This window comes from Hyperoodon ampullatus (genome assembly GCF_949752795.1).
Source record: "Hyperoodon ampullatus genome assembly, chromosome: 1".
NCBI classification, from domain to species: Eukaryota; Metazoa; Chordata; class Mammalia; order Artiodactyla; family Ziphiidae; genus Hyperoodon; species Hyperoodon ampullatus.
The window spans coordinates 16,592,017-16,618,169 of NC_136914.1; the positions used below are offsets into that span (position 1 = coordinate 16,592,017).

The window sequence follows — 26,153 nt, forward strand, 5'->3', positions numbered from 1 at the left end:
AGCCTTTGAGTTAGAACTGACAGACATATGTGTAGAAATATTCAACATCCAACAAGCAGCTGAAAATGTGAACCTAGAACTCAGATGAAAAGTGCAGATTTAGGGCTCACATTCTCAGGACACTGTGGAAAGGGAAAAACAGCAGAGGAATCAAAGACAAGCTTTAAATGCCTTCATTTAAGAGGAGGCTAGAGTGGGTGAGGAGCTAAAATAAGTGCAGTGTCCTAGAGGCCAAGAAATGAAAGGAAGGAAAATGAAGTCATCTTCAATGATGTCAGTTGCTATGGAACTGTCAAGTTCACTTGTAATGACAAGGAGGTCATTTGCAACAGCTGGGAGCTTTGTAGTTTACCATTTCATCCTCCTAAGGAAATAAGTATATTTTCACCACGTCTTGGGCTATGGTTCCTTTTGCACTTCTGTTTTCTGGGATTGGAGTTGACAGTCAGTCGAAAACAAGTTCCCATAGACCTCATTTTCCTACCACCTACTGTAGGTTTTCCTTAAATGTGCACACAAGCAATGCCCCAAACAACAAGTAATGTAGGCAGTCCTTAAAGGTATAGCTTTCTAAGTCAAGAGCCAATGAAAGAAGGTTGTTCAATGTCTGCATATGTAGAGGCTTGAGGTACACACATAACTCAGATCTCCAGAAAGCTCATGGATCCTCGTTTCAATCTAGACAGGGCCTTGAGTCACAGTACGTGGGTAGCACCCATGGGAAAGCCAAAAGAGACTACTAAGTTGGGGTCAGAAACCTATGGACCTGGGACTTCTAATCACGGGCAATCTGGTGTTTGCTGTTCAGCGTGTAACACCACCCTTCAAATTTCTCCATCTACAAGACGAGGTTTTAAGATAACGGACCCTAAAAAAAAACTAATGAGATTTTTCCACCCTCTCCAAACAAAAACGTCTTCCTGCTTGCGTTTTCCGGGGGTCTTCACGGCTCCGCGATCTCTTAGGAATCTCGATCCAACAGCAGAGGTCGCGACGTCCGGGTCTCTGTGCAGGCGCAGGAAGCAGCCCCCGGGTTGCGGGGCAGGGGTCGGGCTGGGCGCATCGCGCGACTGCGCTCTCCCTTTTGCCGAAGCACCTCCCCGGAAATCCGGCGTCACCGGGGTCGGAGGTCTGGGAAGTGCTTCCTGGAGCACGGAGGCGGTTACAAATCACGTGACAGCGGCTTTTAGAGGAACTTGTGTCAGGAGCTGTCGTCTGAAGTGACAGCTCAGGGAACCGGGCAGCCCAGAAACCCAGGTAACTGGAGCCAGTTTGCCCGCTGTTAGGCTTGGGCCCGCAGGTGGCGCGGGCGGTGAGACGGAAGAGAGGACGCCCCTTTCGCCTCCCCTTTAGGCCTGAGTTTTGGGGGTGAGAGGGTGAAGTGGGCTGAGGTCAGGCATCTCGGTTACCCGTCTGGGTATGTGGAAACTCCGAGTGCCTTCAGCCTCCCTGGCACGAACCCTGGAGCCGCGGATCCTTGTCTGACCCTGAGGAAAGCTGACCCCGCGTATTGGGTTGGAGGTGGGGGGGGCGAGGAAGTGGTGAGAGGAGAGTCACCAGGAGTTTCTTTTTCAGGCGTGGAGACTGATCCTGCGAGAGGAAGGGGTTCATCATGGCGGATGTGAGTTAACACAAGAAGGAGAGAGTGGGTGGGGAGATGTGGCGCTTCCTAAGTACAAATTTATTTCGTTTTAGCGCTTCCCTCCACTTCATTATTTTCTCTAGGGTCCGAAGTGAGAGATTAATTTGAGTAGTTTGCGGGGTCCCGAGTTTCTGCCAGGAGTGGGCGTGGAGGACTCTAAGGTGCCTGAGGTTGAGAAGATTTTATTTTTCTCACGCCCAAGTTCTGCGGGCATGAGAGAAGCTCTGCATATCTACCATTTCGATTTCTAAATGATGGTTTGTTGCTCTGAATCTTTTTCCAGTAATTGTTATGTCTCTCTGAGCTCATTGTAGCAATTGCAGATGATTTATAACCAACACCTCTTTAGCACAACAATACAAGCAAAATTCTAAATTTAGAGAACTTCACTCCTAGAAACAGCAGGTAATTAATACTGTTAACGTCTGTTTGTTTATAGTTTACATAGTGTTATTTTGCTGACATACGTGCTAAACATTCTTTGGAACATTGAACATACACTCATTTAATTCTTACAGTAACTTTTATGAGGTAGGCACTATTATTATTGTCCCTGTGTTATAGATGAGGGTGCTAAGGCACAGAAAGATCAAGTGACTTCCTCAGGTTACACAACTAGGAAGTTGTGGAGTCAAGATAGCGGCCCAGGCAGACTGACTCCAGAGCCCGTGCTCTTAACCAGCACACTAAAGGGTCATTCAACATCAATATGAATCGGATTTTTCTGTTTAGGTTGCAAGATTATGTTTTTCAACAGTTAGCAACTTTTTTGCCTTTATCACTTCATTTTTGGGTGTCTTCCATTATATTTTTGAGGCCTTATTCTCCAGGCATAATCAAATCACTAAATTCTTTTCAGCTTCTCCCTTCAAAAGATTGCTGTAGTAAGGGCTGTGAGAGAAATAAAGATGACTAAGGTATGATTTCTTTCCTTAAGGGTTTCTAAAGTTAAAAAAAAAGTATAGTAAGCAAGTGATCATAGATATGCATACAATATTGTGTAAAAATTCAAAGGAGAGAGGGATTGCCTCGGTTTGTCTTTATCAGGAAAGCTGGTTTGGAGTATTTGGTGGTTGAGATTAGCTCTAAATGATGAGTAGCAGTTGTTTTGTTTTTTAAAGGTCGAGAAGGTATGACTAGTAGAATGAATAGCATAAGCAAAGTTAGAGATAGGAAAGGAAGAGATGTATATGGAGGAGCTGTAAATAGTCCAGTTCAGCTGCGGCTGAGGAAGTGTATGAGGGAGTGGTAGGAAGCAGGACTGTAAAATTAGTTGTAGACCGTATTGTAGAGAGCCTCCAATGTCTACAGAATTTGTACATAATTTGGTAAACAGTGGAGAGCCATTCAAACGCTGATTCTTGACCTTGGCTGCACAGGGAATCATCTGGGGAGCACCTCCAAACAAGGCATCAGAGTTCTTTTTATACTCTCTAGGTGTTTTCCATAGCCAGGGTTGAGAATCACTGCAATTATAGATTTAGAGAAGGAGAATAATATGATTATTGGCATTGTGTAGAAATGTGTGGGGTAGAAATGGTAGACCGTCATACCAGTTGGGAGGCCAGTGTAAGTCATAAACAGTAAACTGAACCTAAACTGTAACATCATTTGGAAAGGAGAGAAGAACATCAGTTTAAAAACATTTGGCTTCACAAGTGATTTTTAAAGTGACACACGTGAGTTTTGGCTTAAATATTACTTTATGTTTCAAAGCTGAGTAAGTAACAGGTATTGGTAGTGCCATTAGTGGAAACAAGAAGAGATTGGGGAAATCTGGATTTCGGATGAAAAGTGATGAGTTGAGCTTTGTGATAGTGTGTGCAAAGGTAAGCTGGTGGTGATAACATGAAATAAAGTGAACGTTCAGGTTTGGAGAATAGTAGGGATTAAAGGGCCAAAACAGTCTGATTTACCTATGTAGAGCTCATAATTGATGCCGGGATTGTCAATGAAACTCCCCAGATGAAAGAGTGCAATGAGACAATGTAGTCTTCTGTTTCTTTAGTCATAATTATGTTCCATGCTAAACACTTGACACACATTGTGGTTTGTCTTTAGTCGTGCGAGGGAATTGAGTTTCAGAGAAGCTCGTCAACTTACCCAAGACCGTTAAAGTGATGTTAGAAAGTCTGTGGATATGGAAAGATGTTCATAATATATTCTCAAATGAACACAGAGTTAGCAACAAGAAGATGTACAATAGTATGAAAAGTATGATCTAATATTACTGCTAATATGTATTTGTGCTTCCACTTCTGGATATGCTAATCACTTTACATGCATTGTATCAATAAACTTCAATAACAATCTTATGATGTAGGTTCTATAATTATCCCTACTCAACAAATAATGAAACTGAGGCTTAGAGAAAAAGGTTAGTTAACTTGTTGGAAATCACACAACTAGTTAAAGCATCAAAATCAGAGAAAGAACACAAGCAAGAATGGTAATGAATGAATACTTAAGTTACCTGAGATGTGGATAGGACAGTGTCTAGAGAACCCGTACAAGGCATTATTATTATAATACGATTTTTTATATTCTCTTTCAGGACCTAAAACGATTCCTGTACAAAAAATTACCAAGGTAAAAAATTACTAATTTGTTAGTAAATAAATTCTGCTTAACATATGTTAATTTTATGTAGTATTTTGTTTCTGTTTATCTTAGACTAATATATGTGTATTATGCTATTATTTAGCACTTTCAAATACCTAACATAATCTTATGTCGTGCAAGTGATATGCTTTGAGTTTGCAGATAAACAACATGAGCCCTAGAGAAGTTACATGACTTGTCTGAGGTTAAACAGCTAGTGAATGCCAGAGGGCTAGAACCCAGATTTCTTGCCACTTTAGAGTTCTTTCATGGCCATTTACTGGATTATACTTTGAAGTAGTTGGAGTAATTTCAAGGGGAAAAAACCTAAGAATTTGCCTTTATTTTTAACATTGCTTGTAAGACCTAATTGCTGAGTCTACATAACCGGAAAATGCTAGACTTAGCAGCTCATACTTGGAAAAATCACAAGACTTTCTTCTACCTGCCCACAGTCCATTTGAGGCACCATTTTGTAAATTAGGCTCTTGTGTTGAGGACAGTGACTTCCTTTTAGGTATTTTACTGATTCAAAGGACTTTGTCACTGTAGTTGAATTAAAATTCACATTTGGTTTAATGTAAAATGATACCTTAGAGTTAAGGGCATGAAAGAGAGGAATATATTGAGACATCCATTTTCACATTCCAGAAGAATTGAATAACCTTTGAATTAGTGTAGCAGAATATGTAGTGAGATCCTTTTTTTTTTTCTTATTCTCTGAATCTGTTTGATGTTAAAAAGGTTTTAGATGTCAATTTACATAGGTGGGGGAAAAAAAAAACGCTTGTTTGGATTTTTGCCTAAATTGGTTTGTGTGGTTAGCCTAGGCTTGTGCCTTTACTCTGGTTACAGAGCAGTTGAAATTAGTATTATCTTCTAGTTTTGATTTATCTATATTCTTCTCTACTCAGGAAGAAATAACTACTGAAGTATTACTTGTTACCATTGACTTTATGTTAATATGATACTTAGATTCATTTTTACTGTCTCCCTCCTAGTACTGGCAGCTGTAAAGACAAGCTGCCGATTCTGTTCTCAGCCTAATGATCAGGAGTACCAGCAGCCTCAGCTTTGCACAGTAGGGCAGGGCCATAAAAATGACCACACAAGCTGGAACTGTCCAAAGCAATTTTAATAATCAATGGGAAAACTTACTTTTGTTTTGTGACCTTTAAAAAATGTTGCCAACACATTAAAACTTCGCTTATTGTTGGTTATATTTAGGGAAATGGAAACAAGTGCTAAAACTAATATTTGTTTAATACACTATAATTTAAAACATTAGAAACATTGAGAATTAAGGTGTTTATTTCTTTGAAAAAAACTTATCAAAAGTAGTTTGGGGGGCTTCCCTGGTGGCGCAGTGGTTGAGAGTCTGCCTGCCAATGCAGGGGACACGGGTTCGAGCCCTTGTCTGGGAAGATCCCACATGCCGCGGAGCAACTAGCCCCGTGAGCCACCATTACTGAGCCTGCGCATCTGGAGCCTGTGCTCCGCAATAAGAGAGGCCGCGATAGTGAGAGGCCTGCGCACCGCGATGAGGAGTGGCCCCCACTTGCCGCAACTAGAGAAAGCCCTCGCACAGAAGCGAAGAGCCAACACAGCCATAAATAAATAAATAAATAAATTAAAAAAAAAAAAAAGTAGTTTGAACAGTGTCCACTTCTTTTCATATATCGTACCTTCAGATATTTGAAAGGTATATCCTTAAGATAAGGAACAGGCATCTTTTCTGTGCCTGGCAAATTGGCATATTTCTTTCTAACTTTGGATTAGCTTCCAAAAGTTTGTTCCTTGAACTTTCTTTTTTTTAAAATAAATTTATTTATTTTATTTTATTCATTGTTGGCTGCGTTGGGTCTTCATTGCTACACGCGGGCTTCTCACTGCGGTGGCTTCTCCTGTTGCGGAGCACGGGCTTTAGGCACACGGGCTTCAGTAGTTGTGGCACACGGGCTCAGTAGTTGTGGCTCGTGGACTCTAGAGTGCAGGCTCAGTAGTTGTGGCACACAGGCTTAGTTGGTTGCTCTGCGGCATGTGGGATCTTCCAGGACCAGGGCTCGAACCTGTGTCCCCAGTATTGGCAGGCAGATTCTTAACCACTGCACCACCAGGGAAGTCCCTGTCCTTTGCACTTTCAATGATGTGAAATATCTCTGAGAGTTCCTTTAATGTGAGGTTCTTGCCAGTGTCACTTCCTCTGGGACATCTTTATCCTGTTCATCACAACCACTTTTCTTAATTACATCAGTACATTTGCTTTCACTAAGTTGTTCTGGCTGCACATCTAGTGCACAGCAGCAAGCGTCAGCATTCCTCAGCCACCCGTTTCTTCTATAACTCCATTTACTCTCTATTCCAGCATTATCACTTTTCATTTCTTTGCTGCATTTCATCTTTATTGGCTGTTCCCTATTTCAGTTATCCTTTTTTTTTTTTTTGGTCACATGGTTTGTCACTGGAAGACAAGAAAATAACAAAACTACATGCTTTGCTATCTCGTCAAAAACTGCATAACATGCTCCATGAACAATCACCAACACACTCTGAAAGAAGTGGTGTGACTGGTTACTGATCACAGTTTGCATCTGTTATTTACAAAGTTACTTACATAATGATTTGTGAACTGAAGAGTTAGCTAAGCTTGTACTTTATGCAGTTGTTCAGCTAATATACCATGCTAACTGAGACTTTACCCAAGCTGCTGGGGGAGAGTGGTATTATTTAACTAAATTGTGGTAACTAAAATGTATCCATATTGGAACCATACAAAACAAGGGCTTTCTGTGCTTACCTGTATTTACCTTATTGGAGGCTTAGCATATTAAAATGATGATAAAATTGGCCTGGGGAGAGGGAGGGATACCACACTGGTGACAAAATATAGGAACAGAAGCATAGTTGATATATGTGAAAAGGATATTTGTAAAAACATAATGAACATCTTTCCACAGTGGAAGGAAAGGGATTAGTACTGTGTGTTTTCTTTCCCATAATGACTGAGGCCACTTAGGTTCATTTTCGTGATCATTTCTTGAAAGTGGGCTTATTGCACCCAAGAGCTAAAAGAATGAATACGTAATAACACGTAAAGAAAAGTCATAGAATATACACTTTGATTTGTTGCTAGATGTATGTAAAGTTAAGGGGTTTGGACACAGGTAGCCTGGCTCCAGAGCTGTGGGTCCATGCTTTTTCTTTCTTTTTTATTTTTTTGAAAGAATAATTTTTTTTCAAATTGAAGTATAGTTGTACAATATTATATAAGTTACAGGTATACGATATAGTGATTCATACTTTTTAAAGGTTATGCTCCATCTATAGTTATCATAGAATATTGGCTCTACTGCCTGTGTTGTACAGTATATCCTTGTAGCTTATTTTATACATAATAGTTTGTACCTCTTAATCCCCTACCCCTATCTTGTGGGTTCATGCTTTTAATTCTTACCGTTATGACTTTCAGCAACCAAGTCAGAGATACATGTGAATGGAATGTGCTTTTGTTCGTTTGAATTCTCTGTTAAATATAGTTCTTGGATTTGTATTTTCAAATCTAATTGTGACTCAAAACAGTCACAGCCTTTAATATTCACAGCTTCTTGTGTTAAAACCAAATGTTTTATCATTATATGAATAGAACTAAGTGTGATATCTTTGATTACTAATGTAACATTTGCTTTTTTAGGATAAAAATATTTGTTTCACTTAGCTTAAGGTTTAGATTTCTGTAGGCTATTTCATAAAATTCAATTTATCCCCTCTAAAAGTGTAGCGTACTATTAATACATCATAGTTATTTTCAGTTATTAGTAAGATGTATTCATGTTTTTCTTGGTTCACTGTGTATAGAATTGGAAACACGTTTTATATTTGTGACCTGATTTCTTTAAATGGGTCCTTTAAATATATGAGTCATTTTTCTACTTTGTTGAGCTTTTATATCTGTGGATTTGAAATCCATTAAAAAGAGTGTCCTTTTATTTCTTCTTCCTCTTTTGGTACATTAATTGGCCTTTAAATTAATTACCATGAAAATAAGAAAAAAGAAGTTACCTATGGTGATACAAATATTTCTAAACATTTTTTAGTACTCTTTACCTGTTTTTCAATTGGCTTATTTTTTGAGTAGGCAATACATTTATAAAGTTCAAAATTCGAAAGTTAACTGAAGGACATAGAGTGCAGAGCCTCCTATCCCTATCCTTCAGCTGCACAACTCCTGTCTCAGAGGCATCCATTGTTACCTTCAGAGAGATTTTATGCACCTGCAAGCAAATGTATATTAGCACATGTATTTGCACGTATACTCATATGTCTTAGTTCAGGCTGCTATAACAAAGTACCATAGACTGGATTTCGTATGGACAACCGAAATTTATTTCTCACAGTTCTGGAGGCTAGAAGTCTGAGATCAGGGTGCCAGCATGGTCTGGTTATAGTGAGGACTCTCTTCTGGGTTATAGGTTGCTGACTTCTCATATCCTCATGTGGTGGAAAGAGGGCTAGCTAGCTCTCTGGCCTCTGATAAGCCTGCTAATCCTATTCCTGAGAGCTCCATCCTCATGATCAGTTACCTCCCAAAGGCCCCACCTTCAAATAACAGCACACTGGGATTAGGGTTTCAAGATACGAATTTTGTGGGTGATGGCAAACATTTAGTCCATTGCAACATATACCCTCACATGCCTACACACGGTATTACATAAGTTGTTGGTTCTTGTACACGCTATTCAAAATGTGTGTTTTTTCACTTAATGTAACTTTGAGGTCAGTCACTCAGTACATAAAGAGCTTTCTCTTTTTTGTGGTTGCAGAATAGTCCATGGTTTATGCATGTCATAACATATTTAATTTGTCCTTCTTGATGGTCAGTTAAGTTTCCAGTCTTTTCCTCTTTCAAGTAGTGTTGCTATTGACAGTTGCACAAAGTTAATTTGCATGTGTACAAGTATCTGTAGGATATGTTTTCATATAACCTAGTTTTTAACTGACAAATATTTGTTTTTATGTATTAATTTTATAGAGTACGTTTTAATCCATAGATAGTTTCAAGATTGAATGATAATAGAAAATAATACCAGTAAATATTGATAGACAGTTGTTTTCATCATTTTTATTTTAATTAAGTGAGGGAGATAAGTAGTTTTGTTTGTAACGTTTTCTACTTGAATTTTAATCACACTTCTCTGACTTGAAAATTTTTGACAAGGAGATTTTTAGAAAGTTTAATTTCAGTATCTGCACATTAAGTTAATATTAATATTCCTCATTCCGAAGTTAAAATATTAAGGTTAACACCATAAGGAGGGGGTAATTCGGGGATATAGTAGGGACAGTAAACATATTTCTGAGGAGACCACCACGGTAAAGTGAATATCGAAATAAAGCGAGTCACACAATTTTTTTGGTTTCCCATTGCATATAAAAGTTATGTTTACACTAATACTGTAGTCTGATAAGCATGTAATAACATTATGTCTAAAAAAACAATGTACATGCCTTAGGTAAGAAACACTTCCTTGAAAAAATACTTTTTTGCTAAAGAATGCTAACCGTCATCTGAGCCTTTAGTGAGTTGTAATGTTTCTGCTTGTGGAGGGTCTTGCCTCAGTGCTGATGCTGCTGACTGATCGGGGTGGTGGGTGCTGAAGGTTGGGGTGCTGTGGCAGTTTCTTAAAATAAGGCCACAGTGAAGTTTGCCGTGTCGATTGACTCTTCCTTTCACAATTTCTTTGAAGTATGCAAGGCTGTTTGATAGCATTTTACCTACAGTAGAACTTCTTTCAAAATTAGAGTCAATCCTCTCATACCCTGCTGCTGCTTTATCAACTAAGTTTTGTGTAATATTTAAATCCTTTGTTGTCATTTCAACAGTCTTTACAGAATCTTCACCAGGAATAGATTCCATCTCAAGAAACCACTTTCTTTGTTCATCCATAAAGAGCAACTGCTCATTCATTAAAGTTTTATCCTGAGATTGCAGCAATTCAGTCACATCTTCAGCCTCCACTTCTAATTCTAGTTCTCTTGCTGTTTCGCCATATCTGAGTTACCTCCTCCGTCTTAAACCCCTCAAAGTCATCCCTGAGGGTTGGAGTCTACTTCTTCCAGACTCCTGTAAATGTTATTTTGACCTCTTCCCATGAATCATGAATGTTCTTAATGGCATCTAAAGTGGTGACTCCTTTCCTGAAGGTTTTCAATTTACTTTGCCCAGATCCATCAGAGGAATCACTGTCCATGGCAGCTGTAGCCTTATGAAATGTATTTCTTAAATAATAAGGCTCAAAAGTCCAAAGTACTCCTTGATCCATGGGCTGTAGAATGGATGTTGTGTTAGCAGGCATGCAAACAACCTTAATGTCATTGTACGTCTCCATCGGAGCTCTTGAGTGACCAGATGCGTTGTCAGTGAGCAGTCATATTTTGAAAGGAATCTTTTTCTGAGCAGTAGGTCTCAGCAGTGGGCTTAACATATTCAGTAAAGCATGTTGTAAATAGATGTGCTGTCATCCAGGCTTTGTTGTTCCATTTATAGAGCACAGACAGAGTAGATGTAGCATTGATTCTTAAGCACTCTAGGATTTTCAGAATGGTAAATGAGCATTTTGCTTCAGCTTAAGATCACCAGGTGTATTAGCCCCTAACAAGAGAGTCAGCCTGTTCTGTGCAGTTCTGAAGCCAGGCATTGACTTCTTCTCTCTAGCTATGAAAGTCATAGATGGTATCTTCTTCCGATAGAAGGCTGTTGCATCTGTATTGAAAATCTGCTGTTTAGTGTAGCCATCTTCATTAATAATCTTAGCTAGATCTTCTAGCTAGATCTTCTGGATAACTTGCTGCAGCTTCTGTATCAGCACTTGCCTTGTGCTTTGATGTTACGGAGACAGCTTCTTTACTTAAACCAACCTCCTAGCTTCAAATTTTTCTTCTTCAGCTTCCTCGCCTCTCTTAGCCTCCATAGAATTGAAGAGAGTTAGGGTCTTACTCTGGATTAGGTTTTGGCTTAAGGGAATGTTGTGGCTGGTTTGATCATCTATCCAGACCACTAACACATTCTCCATATCAGTAATAAGGCTGTCTTGCTTTCTTACCATTCGTGTATTCACTGGAGTAACACTTTTGATTCCCTTCAAGAACTTTTCCTTTGTGTTCACAACTTGGCTGTTTGGTGCAAGAGGCCTAGCTTTTGGCCTGTTTCAGCTTTCAACATGCCTTCCTCACTAAGCTTAGTAATTTCTAGATTTTGACTTAAATGAGAGATGTGTGACTCTTCCTTTCACTAGAACACTTAGAGGCTATTGTAGGGTTACTAACTGGCCTAATTTCGATATTGTTATGTCACAGGGAATAGGGAGAGAGGTGGGGAAGCCGCCAGTCAGTGGAGCAGTCACAACACACAACATTCATCAGTTAAGTTCACCATCTTGTATGGACATGGTTTGTGGCACCCCAAGATAATTACAATAGTAACATCAGAGATCATTTATCACAGATCACCAGAGTAAATATGGTAATAATGAAAAAGTTTGAAATACTGTGAGAATTATCAAAATGTGACACAGAAGCACAAAGTGAGCACATGCTGTTGGGAAAATGGTGCCCATAGACCTGCTCGGTGCAGGGTTATCAAAGCTCAATAAAGTGCAGCCCAGTAAAATGAGGCGTGCCTGTAGTTACAGGACTGTAAGCTTTGTGTTATAGTTAAGGGGCTGTAGGTCCTTTGTAAATGATGAAAGTTTGAGGATGTTTCCCCATTATGATTTTTAACATTATTGCGCTCTAAGGATGCTCACTAATAATTTAGTATTTAAACTGCATGGATAAATTACGTCATTCTCAGTGTGCACAGGTGACAACATTGATGTTAATTAATATTTTTGAATGTTAATTATGTACCAACCACCCTCTTCTTTACATGCATTATTTTATTTCACAGTAGCCAAATAAGTACAATTATCCCCATTTTCAGATTAACTGAGACTTAGAGAGAGGTTTTGTAACTGACGCAAGGTAGCTTAAACAGTAAGCACCAGACTCTGAACTGGAAACCAGGTCTTTCTAACTTCACAGCTGTAGACTTAACCATTCTGCTTACTTCGTGTGTAGGCGTGGCTGAAAGGATTGCTGTATGACCTCCATTCTTTCTGTCCTGTTCCCTCAGCTTACAGTGATCTTTCTGCCCCTCTTTTCTTAGTACCATAGCATCTCAGCTGAGATACCCCTTCCTCAGGGAAGCCTTCCCTGACCCACCTGTCTGAATCAACCCCCCTTTTATAGGCTCACGTATCCCCACATATCTCTTAATGGCACTTCCCAAGTTGTAGTTTTATATTTGCGTGAGGTGATCTGAATGATAGCTGCTCTCCTTTTATATTATAAGTTGTGTGAAGGCAACTGCGTCTGTTTTTGCTTGTTATGGTGGAAGAGTTTTGGCAAACATGTTATAGGAGCTTATATCAATAATTGATTCCCATGGTTTTTCAGAAATATACATGAAAATTACCATTATGACTTTGAAGGTACATATTTTGAGAAAATGTTTTATAATATTTTAACTTATTTTTTTCTTTCTAGTGTTGAGGGGCTCCATGCTATTGTTGTGTCAGATAGAGATGGAGTGCCTGTCATTAAAGGTAAAATGGAGCAATTACATGCCAGTGTCATGTTTGCTTTTGAATAAAAATGTATTTATATCTGAGTAATATAGAAGGCAAGCATAAAATAACCCATTTCAATACATTCAGGAGATGGTCTTAGTTTGGGAGGAAATGTTTGCTTTTGTGGGTTGAAGGCTGGGTGGGAATCTTAAGTAACTTATTATATATCAAATGTATCACGATATCATCCAGAGTTTAAGCATGGATTTATCACAAACCCAGTTTCCCATTAGAGACATTTTATGTAAACGATTAGTAAATCTAAGTGATGAGAGTGGACATATATGCAGCTAGATATATTATATACACAGACTCCCCCAATATATGTTTTTTATCAATATTGCTAGTAGTTTTAGGATAAACTTCCATACATTTGAATTAACATAAATTTATTGTTTTGTTTACTCTTTCTTGTTCTGCTTCCTTACTGGAAATAAGATTTTGAAAAACTTTTAACTTCACAATTACTTTAGTTAACCAGGATCTAACGATAATTTTTGCCTAAAGAAGAACTGGTTAACCTAAGGAAAAAAAAAAAAGAAAAAGAAAAAATTTCTTTTTACCTGAGTTTTACCTCTTTTTTTTAAGTATATATGTCACAGAAAGATTAAATAATGTTCTGCATATTTTGTTTACAATTTATTTTCCACCTGGGGTTATCATATATGTCAGATAATTTCAGACTTTAGAATTGAAAGGAAATTAGCTAATTTAGAAATTAGCTAATTTAGTTCTTTGATTTTATAAATGAAAATGGTCAAGCACAAAGAATACATTGTCAGTCCAAAGTTGCACCTGAGTCAGTGACAAGATAGGCAAAGAACCCATCATCTCCTGATGTGTGATCCAGTGTGCTTTCTAACCCAGCATAGAACATAGGTAGCCATGGGCAAGTCACTTACCTTTTCTCAGTTCTGTAATGAGGGCTTTGAAGAAAGTAATCTCAGAGATTTTCCAGTTCTCATGTTCTTTCTGACGATCGCTATGTTAAAAGCCTTAAGCTCAGCACTTACTGGTACAACTAACTCCACCTAGACCTTTTAATGAGTGAAAGAAACTTAAAACACATGGCCAGTTGTAGAATTATTATCATCTACAAAAGATACTTCTGTGGGTTTTATAAGAGCAAAGGTTTTTGAAGCTTTCTTTTACTATTCTAGCTTTGCTCTCAGTTAACCAAAACATTCAATTTATTAATTGTACTGATAATCATAATCTGTGTTTTAAGTTAGATATTAAGAAAATGGAAACAATTAGTATTCATTTGAAAAATTTTAAAAATTGTGAGAACCAGCATTTCTTCCCTTAGTTATGATCACTCAACTTCTGGCTGAGTGGTTTTTCCCACCTAAATTGATGAGACCCAGTTAATAATATGATTTTCAGTATTGTGAAGCATAACCGTTGTGCTCATTTTTTTACAGGTTTATGTTAAAAAAAAGTGCTCTAGATCTTTTCCCTACCATATTTCCTGCATAATTTTTACTTAAATCATTTATATTTCCAGTGGCCAATGATAATGCTCCAGAGCATGCTTTGAGACCTGGTTTCTTGTCTACTTTTGCCCTTGCAACAGACCAAGGGAGCAAACTTGGACTTTCAAAAAATAAAAGTATCATCTGTTACTATAACACCTACCAGGTAAGTTCATAATTATCAAATGGTTTCCTGATGATTTCAACTATTATTATGTCTTCTGTATAAAATAGTTTGTTTTATAATTCTAAATTTTAGTTTCGAAGGAGATGGAATTATAAAATCTTAACCTTCAAATTGGTTATGTTAAACTGTAGTAATTTTTTTCACATTTCAGGAATTAATTAATATAGAAAATTAGATTAAAAGATTTAGTAGTAAAGTATATGTTATCCTAAAAAGGGTACGTCAGGTCACTATTACCTCCAGTAGATGGTGCCCTTAGCTTATTTAACAACTGTGATTTCTCAAATGACACACTTTTTATTTTTTATTTTTATTTATTTATTTTTTTTATAAGAAGATGTTGGGGGTAGGAGTATATTAATTAATTTTATTTTTTGCTGTGTTGCATCTTCGTTTCTGTGTGAGGGCTTTCCCTAGTTGTGGCAAGCAGGGGCCACTCTTCATCGCGCTGCGTGGGCCTCTCTTATTGCAGAGCACAGGCTCCAGACGCGCAGCCTCAGTAGTTGTGGCTCACGGGCCTAGTTGCTCCGCGGTGTGTGGGATCCTCCCAGGCCAGGGCTCAAACCCGTGTCCCCTGCATTAGCAGGCAGATTCTCAACCACTGCGCCACCAGGGAAGCCCGACACACTTTTTAAATTGTTGTGGTGGTGACAGATACAGAATTTTCCTTGAAAGTCAAATGATAAGTTATTTAAATTTGTTATCGCTACTAATTCCTTCATTTGGTTTGAAATATATAAAATAAGTGAGGTTATTATTTGTGGGAAAGAAATTAGTTGCTACATATCTCTTGACCTCCAGCTGGATTTTCTTCTTTAGAATAAATCAATCACTTCTACTTTAGAACAGTGTTTCCCAGAGCATGTCATGTACTACTGATGCTACATAAGTGACATTTTTTTTTTTTAAAGTTATATATTTTAATGTCTATTTGGCGAGAGATAACCAGCCCATCTGACCTTTAATTTAGCCAATAAGGGTTAGGTTGAAGCTAAATTTTTTTAAAACATAGTTGATTCAAAGTTAATTTAAATTTAAATTAATTTAAATTATAGTGGTTCAGAGGAGGCAGAAGATCATTAAGTTATAACCACTTGAATGACTGAGAAATACTGCCTTGACCTATTTGCTTATCAAATACTTATTGAGCCCCTATTATGTAATTGACACTCTGCAGGGCTTTAGAAGATAAAAAAAGATGAAGAAGACACAGCCCCACCTTAAGAACTTTCCAGGCTAAGTAGTATTAATGTCTCTAAGAGATAATCAGTAAGCCTGTTTTATGGAAATACTTCTTTTCAGCTCTTGCATGTTTTCATGATGTCATACCATGATGTTAGGCTAGTATCTTACACATTGACCATTTAAAGTTTTTTAGAAGATTAAGATATTTCATCTGAATTACACTACCTTTTCACTATGTAACATATTATTTAGATCTTGTTCTCTTTTTAGGTGGTTCAATTCAATCGTTTACCTTTGGTGGTGAGTTTCATAGCCAGCAGCAATGCTAATACAGGTGTGTTTTAATACAGCTTTTAATTCTTTATAATACCATATCTGAGCAGTCTAATATGATAGGAATAGCAGATTTAGAGTAAGAAAACCTAAATTCATGGCCCAGTCTACCATCTGTTCCTTGATCTCTGGAAGTGTAACTTCTCTGAACTGTGTTTTCTTATCTGTGTAATGGAGCTAATATCTGCTTTCTCGATCTTGTGCGGTTATTTTTTAGTTCAAATGAGACAGTGTATAGGTAAGTGATTGTTTAAGATAGAAAGGAAAATTAATTATCTTCACCTCTTGAATGCTATATCTTGCTCAAGTTACAACAGTTTAAGAAAACAAAGAAGAGTAAAGAAGATAACCAAACAGAACACATAAAAATGATCAAGGATAAGTTCAGTTCCATATAGACCAATCTATAAAATCTTGAACAACAGTGGGCAAGATGAATGTGATTGAGAATTTAAAGAGTGTGACTAGGATGAATATACTCATTCTTCTTTAGGGTGGAAGAATTTGAGGACAAACACTGGGAGGCTGTACTTTCTAAAGAGGATAGTAAGATCTCATTATATCCAGTAGCCTTCACTGTCTATTTTCATGTAAAATAATGACAGTATTCAGTTGAATTGTAATTTTTTTCCTCTTTTGGTTAAAGTGGAATTTTTTTAAGGTCTGTCTCCTTCATATTTCACCACTGTTAGAACTGTTATACATTCCTTTTCTGTTTTTTTTCTTTCCAAGCTCTTTGAGCCCGCTTTGTTTCCAGCTATGTCACTGAAGCCTGTATTTAGATTCCTCATCTTTAAAATGAGGGGTTTAGATTTGATGATCTGTTGGGTCTCTTCCATTTCTAAATGTTTTGAAGCTATAAAATATCATATGTGAAAACACTTTATAAATTGTTTAGGATAGTAGTGGTGTCAATGTTTTAAGTATATTAAACCTCAGTTCTGATAAATCAGTCATGTGATAAAATCATCAGTTGTTATAAATTATGATAATGTGCAGGACTGTATTTTAGTATTGATACTTAGAACATTTCCTTGAGAATCCCAGATGCTTTTAATGCTCTGTGAGACAGAGGAAGATCTTTATCTGAGCTTAAAACAGGCAGTATTTAAGATATATATAGCCTTCTACTCTGGTAAACTAAGGAGAAGCTAATTTCTAGACTAGTTTGTTTCTTTCAGTGTATGTTTTATACTCCTACCAAGCATCTTTAAAATTATTGTTTTCATTTGAAATACCCATTTATATCTTAGCTTTATTGAATTTTTATAATAAATATTTGATTATTCCTTTGCTATCTACCTATCTTGATAAAGTTCATTAAAATTGGCTCAGGAAAAAAGTATACCCTTTTTTAGTAAAAATCATGTGTATTATTCCTGAATCAGTGCAGATTTTGAAATAATAAAGTATAAATTAAAGTTCTCCTTTCAAAACTAACAAAATTATAGCAATATATAATTCATTTTACATCTTCTAATACATATAAATATTTTCATTTATGTTAATAGATGATAAAAATAAACTTCATAATGAATATGGGTTTTTGATTACTTTATTTAGAATTACAATATTTTGTTTTAAGTATGTTTTAGTAATGGAGAATGAACTATGTCTAATTTACTTTTTTAGTATTATACATTTTGATAAACATTTCTCTAATGTTCAAATTTTCTTAATCTCTTTGTTTTAGGACTAATTGTCAGCCTAGAAAAGGAACTTGCTCCATTATTTGAAGAATTGAGACAAGTTGTGGAAGTTTCTTAATCTGGCAGTGGTTTCTGTGTATACCTTATCTTCATTATATCAGACAGTATCAATCCAGCAATCTTTAGACCACAACAACACTTGTATCCATGTACTCAAGAAAGGGCCCCTTTTGCCACCGTACACTAGAGAAAGAGCCTATAGATAGAATTTACGGACAGATTGATTGTTATCTTTTCTTGTGTAGGGCCTTTTCTTATTTGTGAGATCTGGGGATTCCACAGAAATGGTTCAATCTATCACAGCTCCTATGGAGTTAGTCCAGTCACCAAATATGCATGAGATTCTATTCGGTGGCTCAGAATCAAAATGATACTTTGACCCACTTGAGCCATGAAGTGCTCCCTATTGTACAATATGCCAGGCCTGCAGAATGAAGCAGACTCTTTTTATTGTGAATAGTGAGGACATATTTTTCTTCATATTATTTTATTTGCATTGAGAGGAAGATAAAATGGCTTAGTAAAAGTAATAAAATCAGTACAATCACTAACTTTCCTTTGTATATATTATTTTGCAGTATAGGTGAGTATTACTAACTGATTTGATTCTTCTCAGAGGGTGCTGCTCTTTAATGGAAATGAAAATGATAGCTAATGGTTTTTTCTTCCACTCTGCTTTCTGTAACCAATCAGTGTTTTTTAGTGTTTGTGTATTCTTTATAAAATTTAGATGTGATTCATTATTGAATTGTTTCCAACATTGGTGTGTATATAAACATGGTAGTATAGCCCTTTTTTTCATACATGAGTATAAATAAAATAGTATTTTTAAAAGTACAGTTTGAGCACTATGTAGGTTTTTTCCACCAGACTGTTTTCAAACGTTTGAAGACTATAATTAACTTAATTCACTCTTTCAACCACACGAATAAGTGACTGTTTCACGTCTGGTTTGGAGACCGTTTTACCTAACATAAACTGTCAGTTGGAAAATAAACCTCATCCATGAGCCTAATTTAATCTCTGAAATTGGTATCACAGTTCTAGCATGTGCTTTTCATTTTCAGGAATGCAGTCCATCATTCAAGGTTGTTAACTTCCTCCTAGGATTTTTGACAATCAGAGTTTGTCACTGGTACCTGGTATTGAGCACCTACTGTGCACCATTCACTAGCAGAATTCTAAGGAGCACAGTGTACATCATATTTCTGTGCTCTACCAAACTCAAGTGCACATAACCTTTCACCCAATGTATTAGGATTCTCCAGAGAAAGATAACCCACAGACACAAAATATTTAATTTGGGCACCCCATGTTGAGTCAAATTGACACAAAAGCCCACAATTCCACTTCTAGATATTCATGTTACCGATGCATATGGATGTGTGAAAAGTATACACTTACAGTCATTGTAATTTAGTAACATTAAAGGATTGGAAACAAGTATCCATCATAGAAGAGGTGACCTGTTTTGTGGGTTTTTTTGTAACAATGCCAGTTTATACCTGCTGTTCTCGGTGTAATTATTAGTGCTCCTTTCAACTCTGAAGGGTCCCACTTTAGATAGATTATATGTTCACCCTAATCATAGAGGGTTGGTTAAAGAAATTGCTACATTTGCCCAATGGAAAAAAGAATGAAGAAGACTTTAGGTACTGAGATGGAATGATCTCCAAAACATATAATGTTCAGAAGAAAAAGCGTGGTGTGAAACTGTGTGCTATGCTACAACTTATGTATAGGAAGAAAAAATGTAGATGTATGTTCCTATTTGCTTGTATATGATAGGTATCTCTGAAGATGCACAGAACGTGGTAACATGGGTAGCCTCCATGGAGTGGAGCTAGGTACCTGGGGGACAGGGTTCCCAGGAGTGACCCTTTTCACTGTAAACTTTACTTATTGAATTGTTAACTATCCAAAAGTGATAAAATTAAAATTAACTAAATAAAATATTTCAGCAAACAACAAAATTTATAATAAAATGGTGATGAGGTATTTGGGAAAGAAAGTTGTATCACCAAAACACAACCAGTAGGATATACATGAATTAGACTTATTTCAAGGGACTGGTTACCTGATTTTGGAAATTGGCAAGCCCCAAATCTGCAGGGCAGGCCAGAAGCCTGGAAAACCTCAGGCAGGAGCTGAGGCTGCAGTCTACAGGGAGAATTTCTTCCCCGTGGAAACCCCAGTTTTGCTCTTGAGGCCTCTCAACTGCTTGAATGAGCCCCACCCATGTTATGGAGCATAACCTCTTTTATAGAAATTCAGGGGGTTGTAGATGTTATTAAGCACATCTCTGAAATACCTTCATAGCAGCGTCAAGATGAATTCTTTCTCAAGAAGGCTCTTGCTTTATTTTACGTGGCTGTCCACTAGCCAGGCCTACTTGAAATGTCCACAGACTGGGCTCTTCTGTTAGTACAAAATAAGTTACAGAAGTTGAGGTTTAAGGGTTTAAAAAACAGCATACATACTATGTCTATTGAATTTGATTTAAAAACTGGGATTGTGATAGTTGTATTTTTACTTCAGTGTTCTGATAACTTACTGGATTTTACAAATTCCAAGTCTGTGATAGGAAATAAATTTTAAAAGAAAAAATCTGGCCCTTTTCCACAGGTAATTTAAGAAGCTCTGCTCGACGTCATGCCCAGACAGCCTGAATCGTGGTGAGCAGAGTGTAGGCTCAACGTGGCTGGGAAGGCGTTGGCAAAACTACAAGTTTGCTGCAGTTGACCTGAAGTAGCAGTAGAGGAGGGAAGTAGAATTTATGTTCACCCTGTAAGAATTCTCTTGCTCTCTGCCTGAAACAGGGACTCAGTGTAACTCCCTGACCTGCATCCCAAGTGTGAGTGAGAGGGAAGGACCAAAGAACCCAGTCTCCCGAGTGCCCTGTGGCTGGAAGAGAGGGCTGTGGCCTGCTGAGTGTCCTCCTCTCCAGTGGCCCAGGAATAGGGACGGGTTTCCCTCCGAGGCAGTAACAGCCATCTTACCGTTGAGCGGGGCGCTCCCCTGGTCCAGAGGCAGCAGTGCTTCCGCGGGGCAAGATTTTCCCGGGGTTGGGGGGATTCTGAGAATAACTGCTAATCCTTCGGCTGTGTCTTGAGGTACTTTATGATGAGCACATACTGTTAGTGACAGAGCTTGACACAGACAGCTATTCTCCCAAACAACCCCACTCCGATTTGGCACAAATCATCCTCCCTCGTCCTAGGGCCCTTCCCTGAGATCTCTCGGGGTGAAGTCATGATCACTTTTCAGGGCTGCCGAGAGCAGGTAAAGCATCTGGGGTAGTACTAATTGCATGGTGTATGTTAGATCGCCCTTTTCATGTCAAGGCCCTCCAAAAAATGGCTTTATCCCAGCTGAAGCCCACTCCATCATATAGCTTTGTGTGCCTCACTTGCACTATTTATCGTATTTACTTCTATACGTCATCATGGCTGTATTTCTTACCTTTTCCATATTCAACTGAAAACTCCTTGAGGACCGGGACTATTTCTTCAGCTCTGAATCTTTCAATCCTTTGCAGCTCATAGTCTAACCAAAGTGGACTCTTCATTGCTATTTATGATATTAATTGGTTATATTTCTTTTAAATTACAGTTATTAAAAACACTTTAATAGCAAAATATTACAGGAACAGCAAAATCATGCTGTTTTTAATAAACATAACCAAAGAATGTAAATAAACATGACATATTTTACAAAAAATAAAAACAACGTTACCTACACAACACCCTTGGATCTAAGAAAACAAAACAAAACTGTACGTCTCAGTGAAGATTTATGTCTAACTCCTTACTTTGCAAACTTGACACAATACATTTTAACTTGACATTTGCTTTATTGCGTATGATACAAACATTACAAAATACATTAAAACCTTGTTGAAACATACAAAAATTTAATGTAATTTCTGAGTCCTAGATGTTTAAATAACAGAAGAAGTGTATTCAACAAGGTAGCCCTTTGGACTGCAAGAGCAGCGTCATATCATAGCTTTGCTCCACAACCTTTTTGTATGGGTTCTTCCTCCACTTTTGTCTCCCTTCAAACTTCAGTCTAAAAAAGCAGTATTAATAAAGATAATAGAAGGGGTTAAAATCTATTTAGGTGCTCTGGATGCCAGTATCTCATCCCCCTATTTCAATCCCCTTGTTCTGGCTTGAAAACGCTGTGTAACAAACACAGCATTACCCTTTGCATGTGGATTTAGTGTTACTCCCTCAATAGACAAAAGAAGTTGCTCTTGAATAAGGCGTAGGGTGCTCCGTGCAGTGTAAGGTACGTCTTTCTTCTCTTGGGCCAATACCTCCCTCTCACTCTGGGGAAGGGATTGTTATAACACACTCTGCTTGAAAAGTTTCTTTCAGTCTGTTTGAGAAGTGTTGGATGAAGATAACTTAGTGCTTTCAAGTGCTCTATTGTTATAATAATAATTGTGATAATTATTATTAAACTACAAGTTACTACTTTATCACTCTTCTTAATTTATGTTTTCTCACTCTTTAAAGCATTTCCCCAAAAGTGACTAAAAGAGATGCTTTTTTACGATTGTACCTTCCATTATCCTTATCATCTTACCCAATAGCCCATAGGAGATTTAGTTCTCACAGGTTTATCATTAGAGGGGGAGAAAGGGCCCTGTAGATATCTGAGCCTTTTACAAAGAGAAAATAAATACTACAAACATTTTCCATTTTAGTTTTGGAAATTGTTTTGTTTTTTGTATAAAGGGGAAAAAAAGTAAAAACAACACTGCTGCTCTGCCCCCATCTTGGACATTTGCTATCTCAATACACTTTCTGAAAAGCAGTCAACCTCGGGCTACATATATAGCTGTTTCCTTCCTGGATAATAGCACAACCTGGAAGTCAGATGTGTTGACCCTGGTGCAGAGTGGGACTTTGGGTAACTAATGTCAACCAGCTTGGGGCCAATGAGGGAAAACAAAAACCATCTCCCGTCGCGTGTTCTAAGATCGAGCACACCTGGTCGCAGGGGTTCATCCGTCTCCATCAGAACGAGGAGCCTTCGGTGTTCTCAGGGACATGGCAGGATCTTGAAGGACAGCAGTTTTCTGTGAGTCAGCAAATGTGGTGTCGTCTGAAAGGTCCAAATCCGCATCTGCTTTCGATTTGTTTCTACAGAAAAATCCTTAGCTTTCATCTGAAACCTGCTGTGGATCACAACATCAGGAACATTCCACCCTGCTCCTGGGTCAGGGCATCCCTCATTGAGGAAGGTCTGTCTATTTAAAGATGAATGACCGAGATCGGATTGTGCCTTCCCCTTGATCAAGCTGTTTTCTTATTTGAGACTGCAAGAAAGCACACCCACGTGTATTTATTATTGAGCAACTTTAAGATAACAAACTTCGGCTTTTAACAAATATTAAATAAGAAATGCTGACTAGTAAGAAAACCGTGCAACTACAAATTAATTATCATGTCCCCTCCTCCCCAAGTTTTATTCTGGTTTTCTGTATTTTTCTCAGGAGACTATAAAGTGGTTGCTAAAACATACACAAATTGGAAACTGGCTTAATACTTTTAGTAATCCGAAAAGTGCAATACTATTCAACGAATCAAAATGAAGATATAGGTCTAAATTTATTGATTTGGAAAGATGTTCATGATATATTGTTAATGGAGTGAGCAAGTAAAGAGCACTACAGAATGATTAAATTTTGTTTTTAATATTTATTTGCAGAGGGAGAAGTCTGAAAGGATGTGCATTTGATATATTTTTACTTTAAATTTTCTATAATAATTGTGTCACTTGCATAGTTACAAAATAGGAGAAATAAAAAATGATTCATATTTGAGCAAAAGCTTCATATGGCAGAGTATTTCCCCATTGAATATCAAACACATTGGAACTGTCTCAGAATGAGCGGTATATTGCTTTGGATCTCAAACTGAAAAGATAACCAAAAGCAAAAATCCCAGTATTTAGAAAGGAATATTCAATAAGATTGTATATATCAGCTAATTTCATTTTAAAAATTCGGAATAATTGTCTATAGTTGAAAACATGAAGGGTTTCAAGATGGTATTTATAGGAAATTTGAGAAAGCTTTAAGGACAAGTTCTTGGCTAACAACTCACTAACTTGCAAACACACAAAAAATGCATGAGACTAGTACATTTTTTTTTTTTTTTTTTTTTTTTGGCCGCACCATGCAGCGTGCGGGATCTTAGTTCCCCAACCAGGGATTGAACCCGTGCCCCCTGCAGTGGAAGCACGGAGTCCTAACCACTGGACCGCCAGGGAAGTCCCGAGACTAGTATAGTAAATTGTTATAAGCCCTTTGTCTTCCTCCTGGGAGGTACATAGAAAGCAGATAAATTAACACACCTTTTGTCCTTGACTGGCGCAAAGTAACGCTTACACTGGACATTAAGCTAAGTCTCTCTGGCAAGCCTCCTTCTCTGACAAAATAAAAGGATTTTCTACTATAGAAATATGTCCGCTTTCCTCTGTCTGGCCTCTGGTCCCACATGTCCTCCTCCAGGCAAACTTGGACCAGCCCACACACTTAAAGGAAGCCTGATAGACACCAGGGTGCGAGGCTAGGCTCTGGGGCTGAGACTCCAGTGCATCTTCGTTCTTTTTCTTTTACTCCTTTCTCCATCCCTTCCACATCCCAGAAGAATGAACAGACTCTTCCGTAAGCCTGCAAGTAGACCTCCCGTCCGTTCTCGGGGGTTGTCTGACGCTTTCAATAGAAATATGTTTGAAATCATCAACATGTGATTTCTGAGTACTAGGTATCCAGAGACATGAATAACTCACCAACTTCCAGCGTAATATCTTGATCCACTCGTCAGCTTCTACTCCTGTCTTTGCACAGAGATAAAATGTCCTGAACGGAAATACTAAGCTGATAAGACAAAAGAAAGAATGTAAGACACTCCAGATAGTTGGTTGAACATCTATTAGTTGAGCACTAATTAGAGTATTCCAAGGGGAAAAAGAATTGACAAAGAACCTGGGTGAGAACTTGAGGAGTTGGTATATATGGAGCTAGTCCTGCCAGCAAACGCAGAAATGTTGAGGCTGCAGATTCATATTAGTCTTACAGGCCAGATTTGTATTTTCTAATGAGAGTCCAAAGAAAAAAACCAGATCCAGGTCACCCCCAGATCATTTTATTGTTCATGTCTTAGACTGAATACACATGTGTTTATTCGGCTGATCTGTTAAATGACTCAGAACTTGTGCTATGATTCAAAGAACAAGCAAGACAGATAAGAGAGTTTGTTGAAGGAGCTCATTTGTGTTAGCTGACTTCAGCGAGGATGACCCGGCCCTCTGTGGATGAAGGCAGTTTTAACTTTTCAGGGCAGGAAAAGGACAATAAATCTCTTCAACTATTTATTTTGCCCACTTCTGGCCATGAGTTAATCTTTGCTGAAGGGAAGACAAACTTGCCTACTGGCATGAAAGACTGTTCTAGGAATAGAGTTAACTCCTCCTTTGACTGTCTCTGGCTATAGAGTCAAAATCGTCAGACTTATATCTCGCCCACACCTCCTGTCCTTAGAGTTGAGATGCCAAACACTAAAAATCTTTTTGTCCTGTTTGTGAAAAAGGAAAAAAAAAAAAAGCCTTGGACTTCCCTGGTGGCGCAGTGGTTAAGAATCCGCCTGCCAATGCGGGGGACACCGGTTTGATCCTTGGTAGGGGAAGATCCCATATGCCGCAGAGCAACTAAGCCCATGCATCACAACTACTGAGCCTGCGCTCTAGAGCCCGTGAGCCATAACTACTGAGCCCGCGAACCACAACTACTGAGGCTGCGTGCCACAGCTACTAGAGCCTGAGCACCTAGAGCCCGTGCTCCGCAAGAGAAGCCACCTCAGTGAGAAGCCCGCACACCGCAACGAAGAGCAGCCTCCGCTCGACGCAACTAGAGAAAAGCCCACGCACAGCAACAAAGACCCAATGCAGCCAAAAATAAAAAATTAATTTTAAAAAAAGCCTTAAAGTGAAATCAGAAGGGTTTCTATATCCTAAAACCAAAGCAGCACATCTGGTTATACCAGTAATTAATGTTGAATAGACAAGAGGTAAGTCCCTGTGTATAAAAGGTAAACCCTGACGTGAGGTCCGGTTGGGAAGTGAGTAGAGAGAGGAGGAGCTGGGGGGGGAGGTGTGATATTGTGTATAGAACCAATTGCTGGAATTGTCATTGTTTGGTCCTCCCTGGGAGGGACATGATTAATTGCCTGTTAATACAGATAATTTTTCCTTTCTTCTTGCTAACAGAACCCCAGGTGATAAATTATAATTAGTCAGAGCCACTTATGATCGTACTATACTGTTTTCTAGCTTCCTCTG

The 26,153-nt window shown here is 38.1% G+C and overlaps 2 protein-coding genes across 4 annotated transcripts in view; one reads left to right on the forward strand and one right to left on the reverse strand.

Annotated features, from left to right (window-relative positions):
- The first annotated feature begins 1,201 nt into the window (after positions 1 to 1,201).
- LAMTOR3 (late endosomal/lysosomal adaptor, MAPK and MTOR activator 3) lies at positions 1,202 to 17,916 on the forward strand. Of its 2 annotated transcripts, XM_079707166.1 has the most exons (8): positions 1,202 to 1,257; positions 1,576 to 1,621; positions 2,502 to 2,559; positions 4,197 to 4,231; positions 12,827 to 12,885; positions 14,417 to 14,550; positions 16,027 to 16,090; positions 17,783 to 17,916. In XM_079707166.1, the coding sequence occupies exons 3-8, from the start codon at positions 2,551 to 2,553 to the stop codon at positions 17,854 to 17,856; spliced, it is 375 nt and encodes a 124-aa protein (XP_079563292.1). In that variant the 5' UTR covers positions 1,202 to 1,257; positions 1,576 to 1,621; positions 2,502 to 2,550; the 3' UTR covers positions 17,857 to 17,916. The 2 variants fall into 2 exon arrangements, with proteins under 2 accessions (XP_079563292.1, XP_079563291.1); XM_079707165.1 differs by lacking the exon at positions 2,502 to 2,559 and having other exon boundaries at positions 1,204 to 1,257.
- A 5,142-nt stretch (positions 17,917 to 23,058) lies between these two features.
- The window catches only part of DAPP1 (dual adaptor of phosphotyrosine and 3-phosphoinositides 1), a gene marked incomplete at both ends in the record, with an annotated part of 60,840 nt that continues 57,745 nt past the window's right edge, over positions 23,059 to 26,153 (reverse strand). For both annotated transcript variants that reach the window (XM_079700306.1, XM_079700307.1), the window contains 2 exons: positions 23,059 to 23,127; positions 24,606 to 24,693. In XM_079700306.1, coding sequence (XP_079556432.1) covers positions 23,059 to 23,127; positions 24,606 to 24,693 — 157 coding nt within the window. The remainder of the gene's footprint in view (positions 23,128 to 24,605; positions 24,694 to 26,153) is intronic.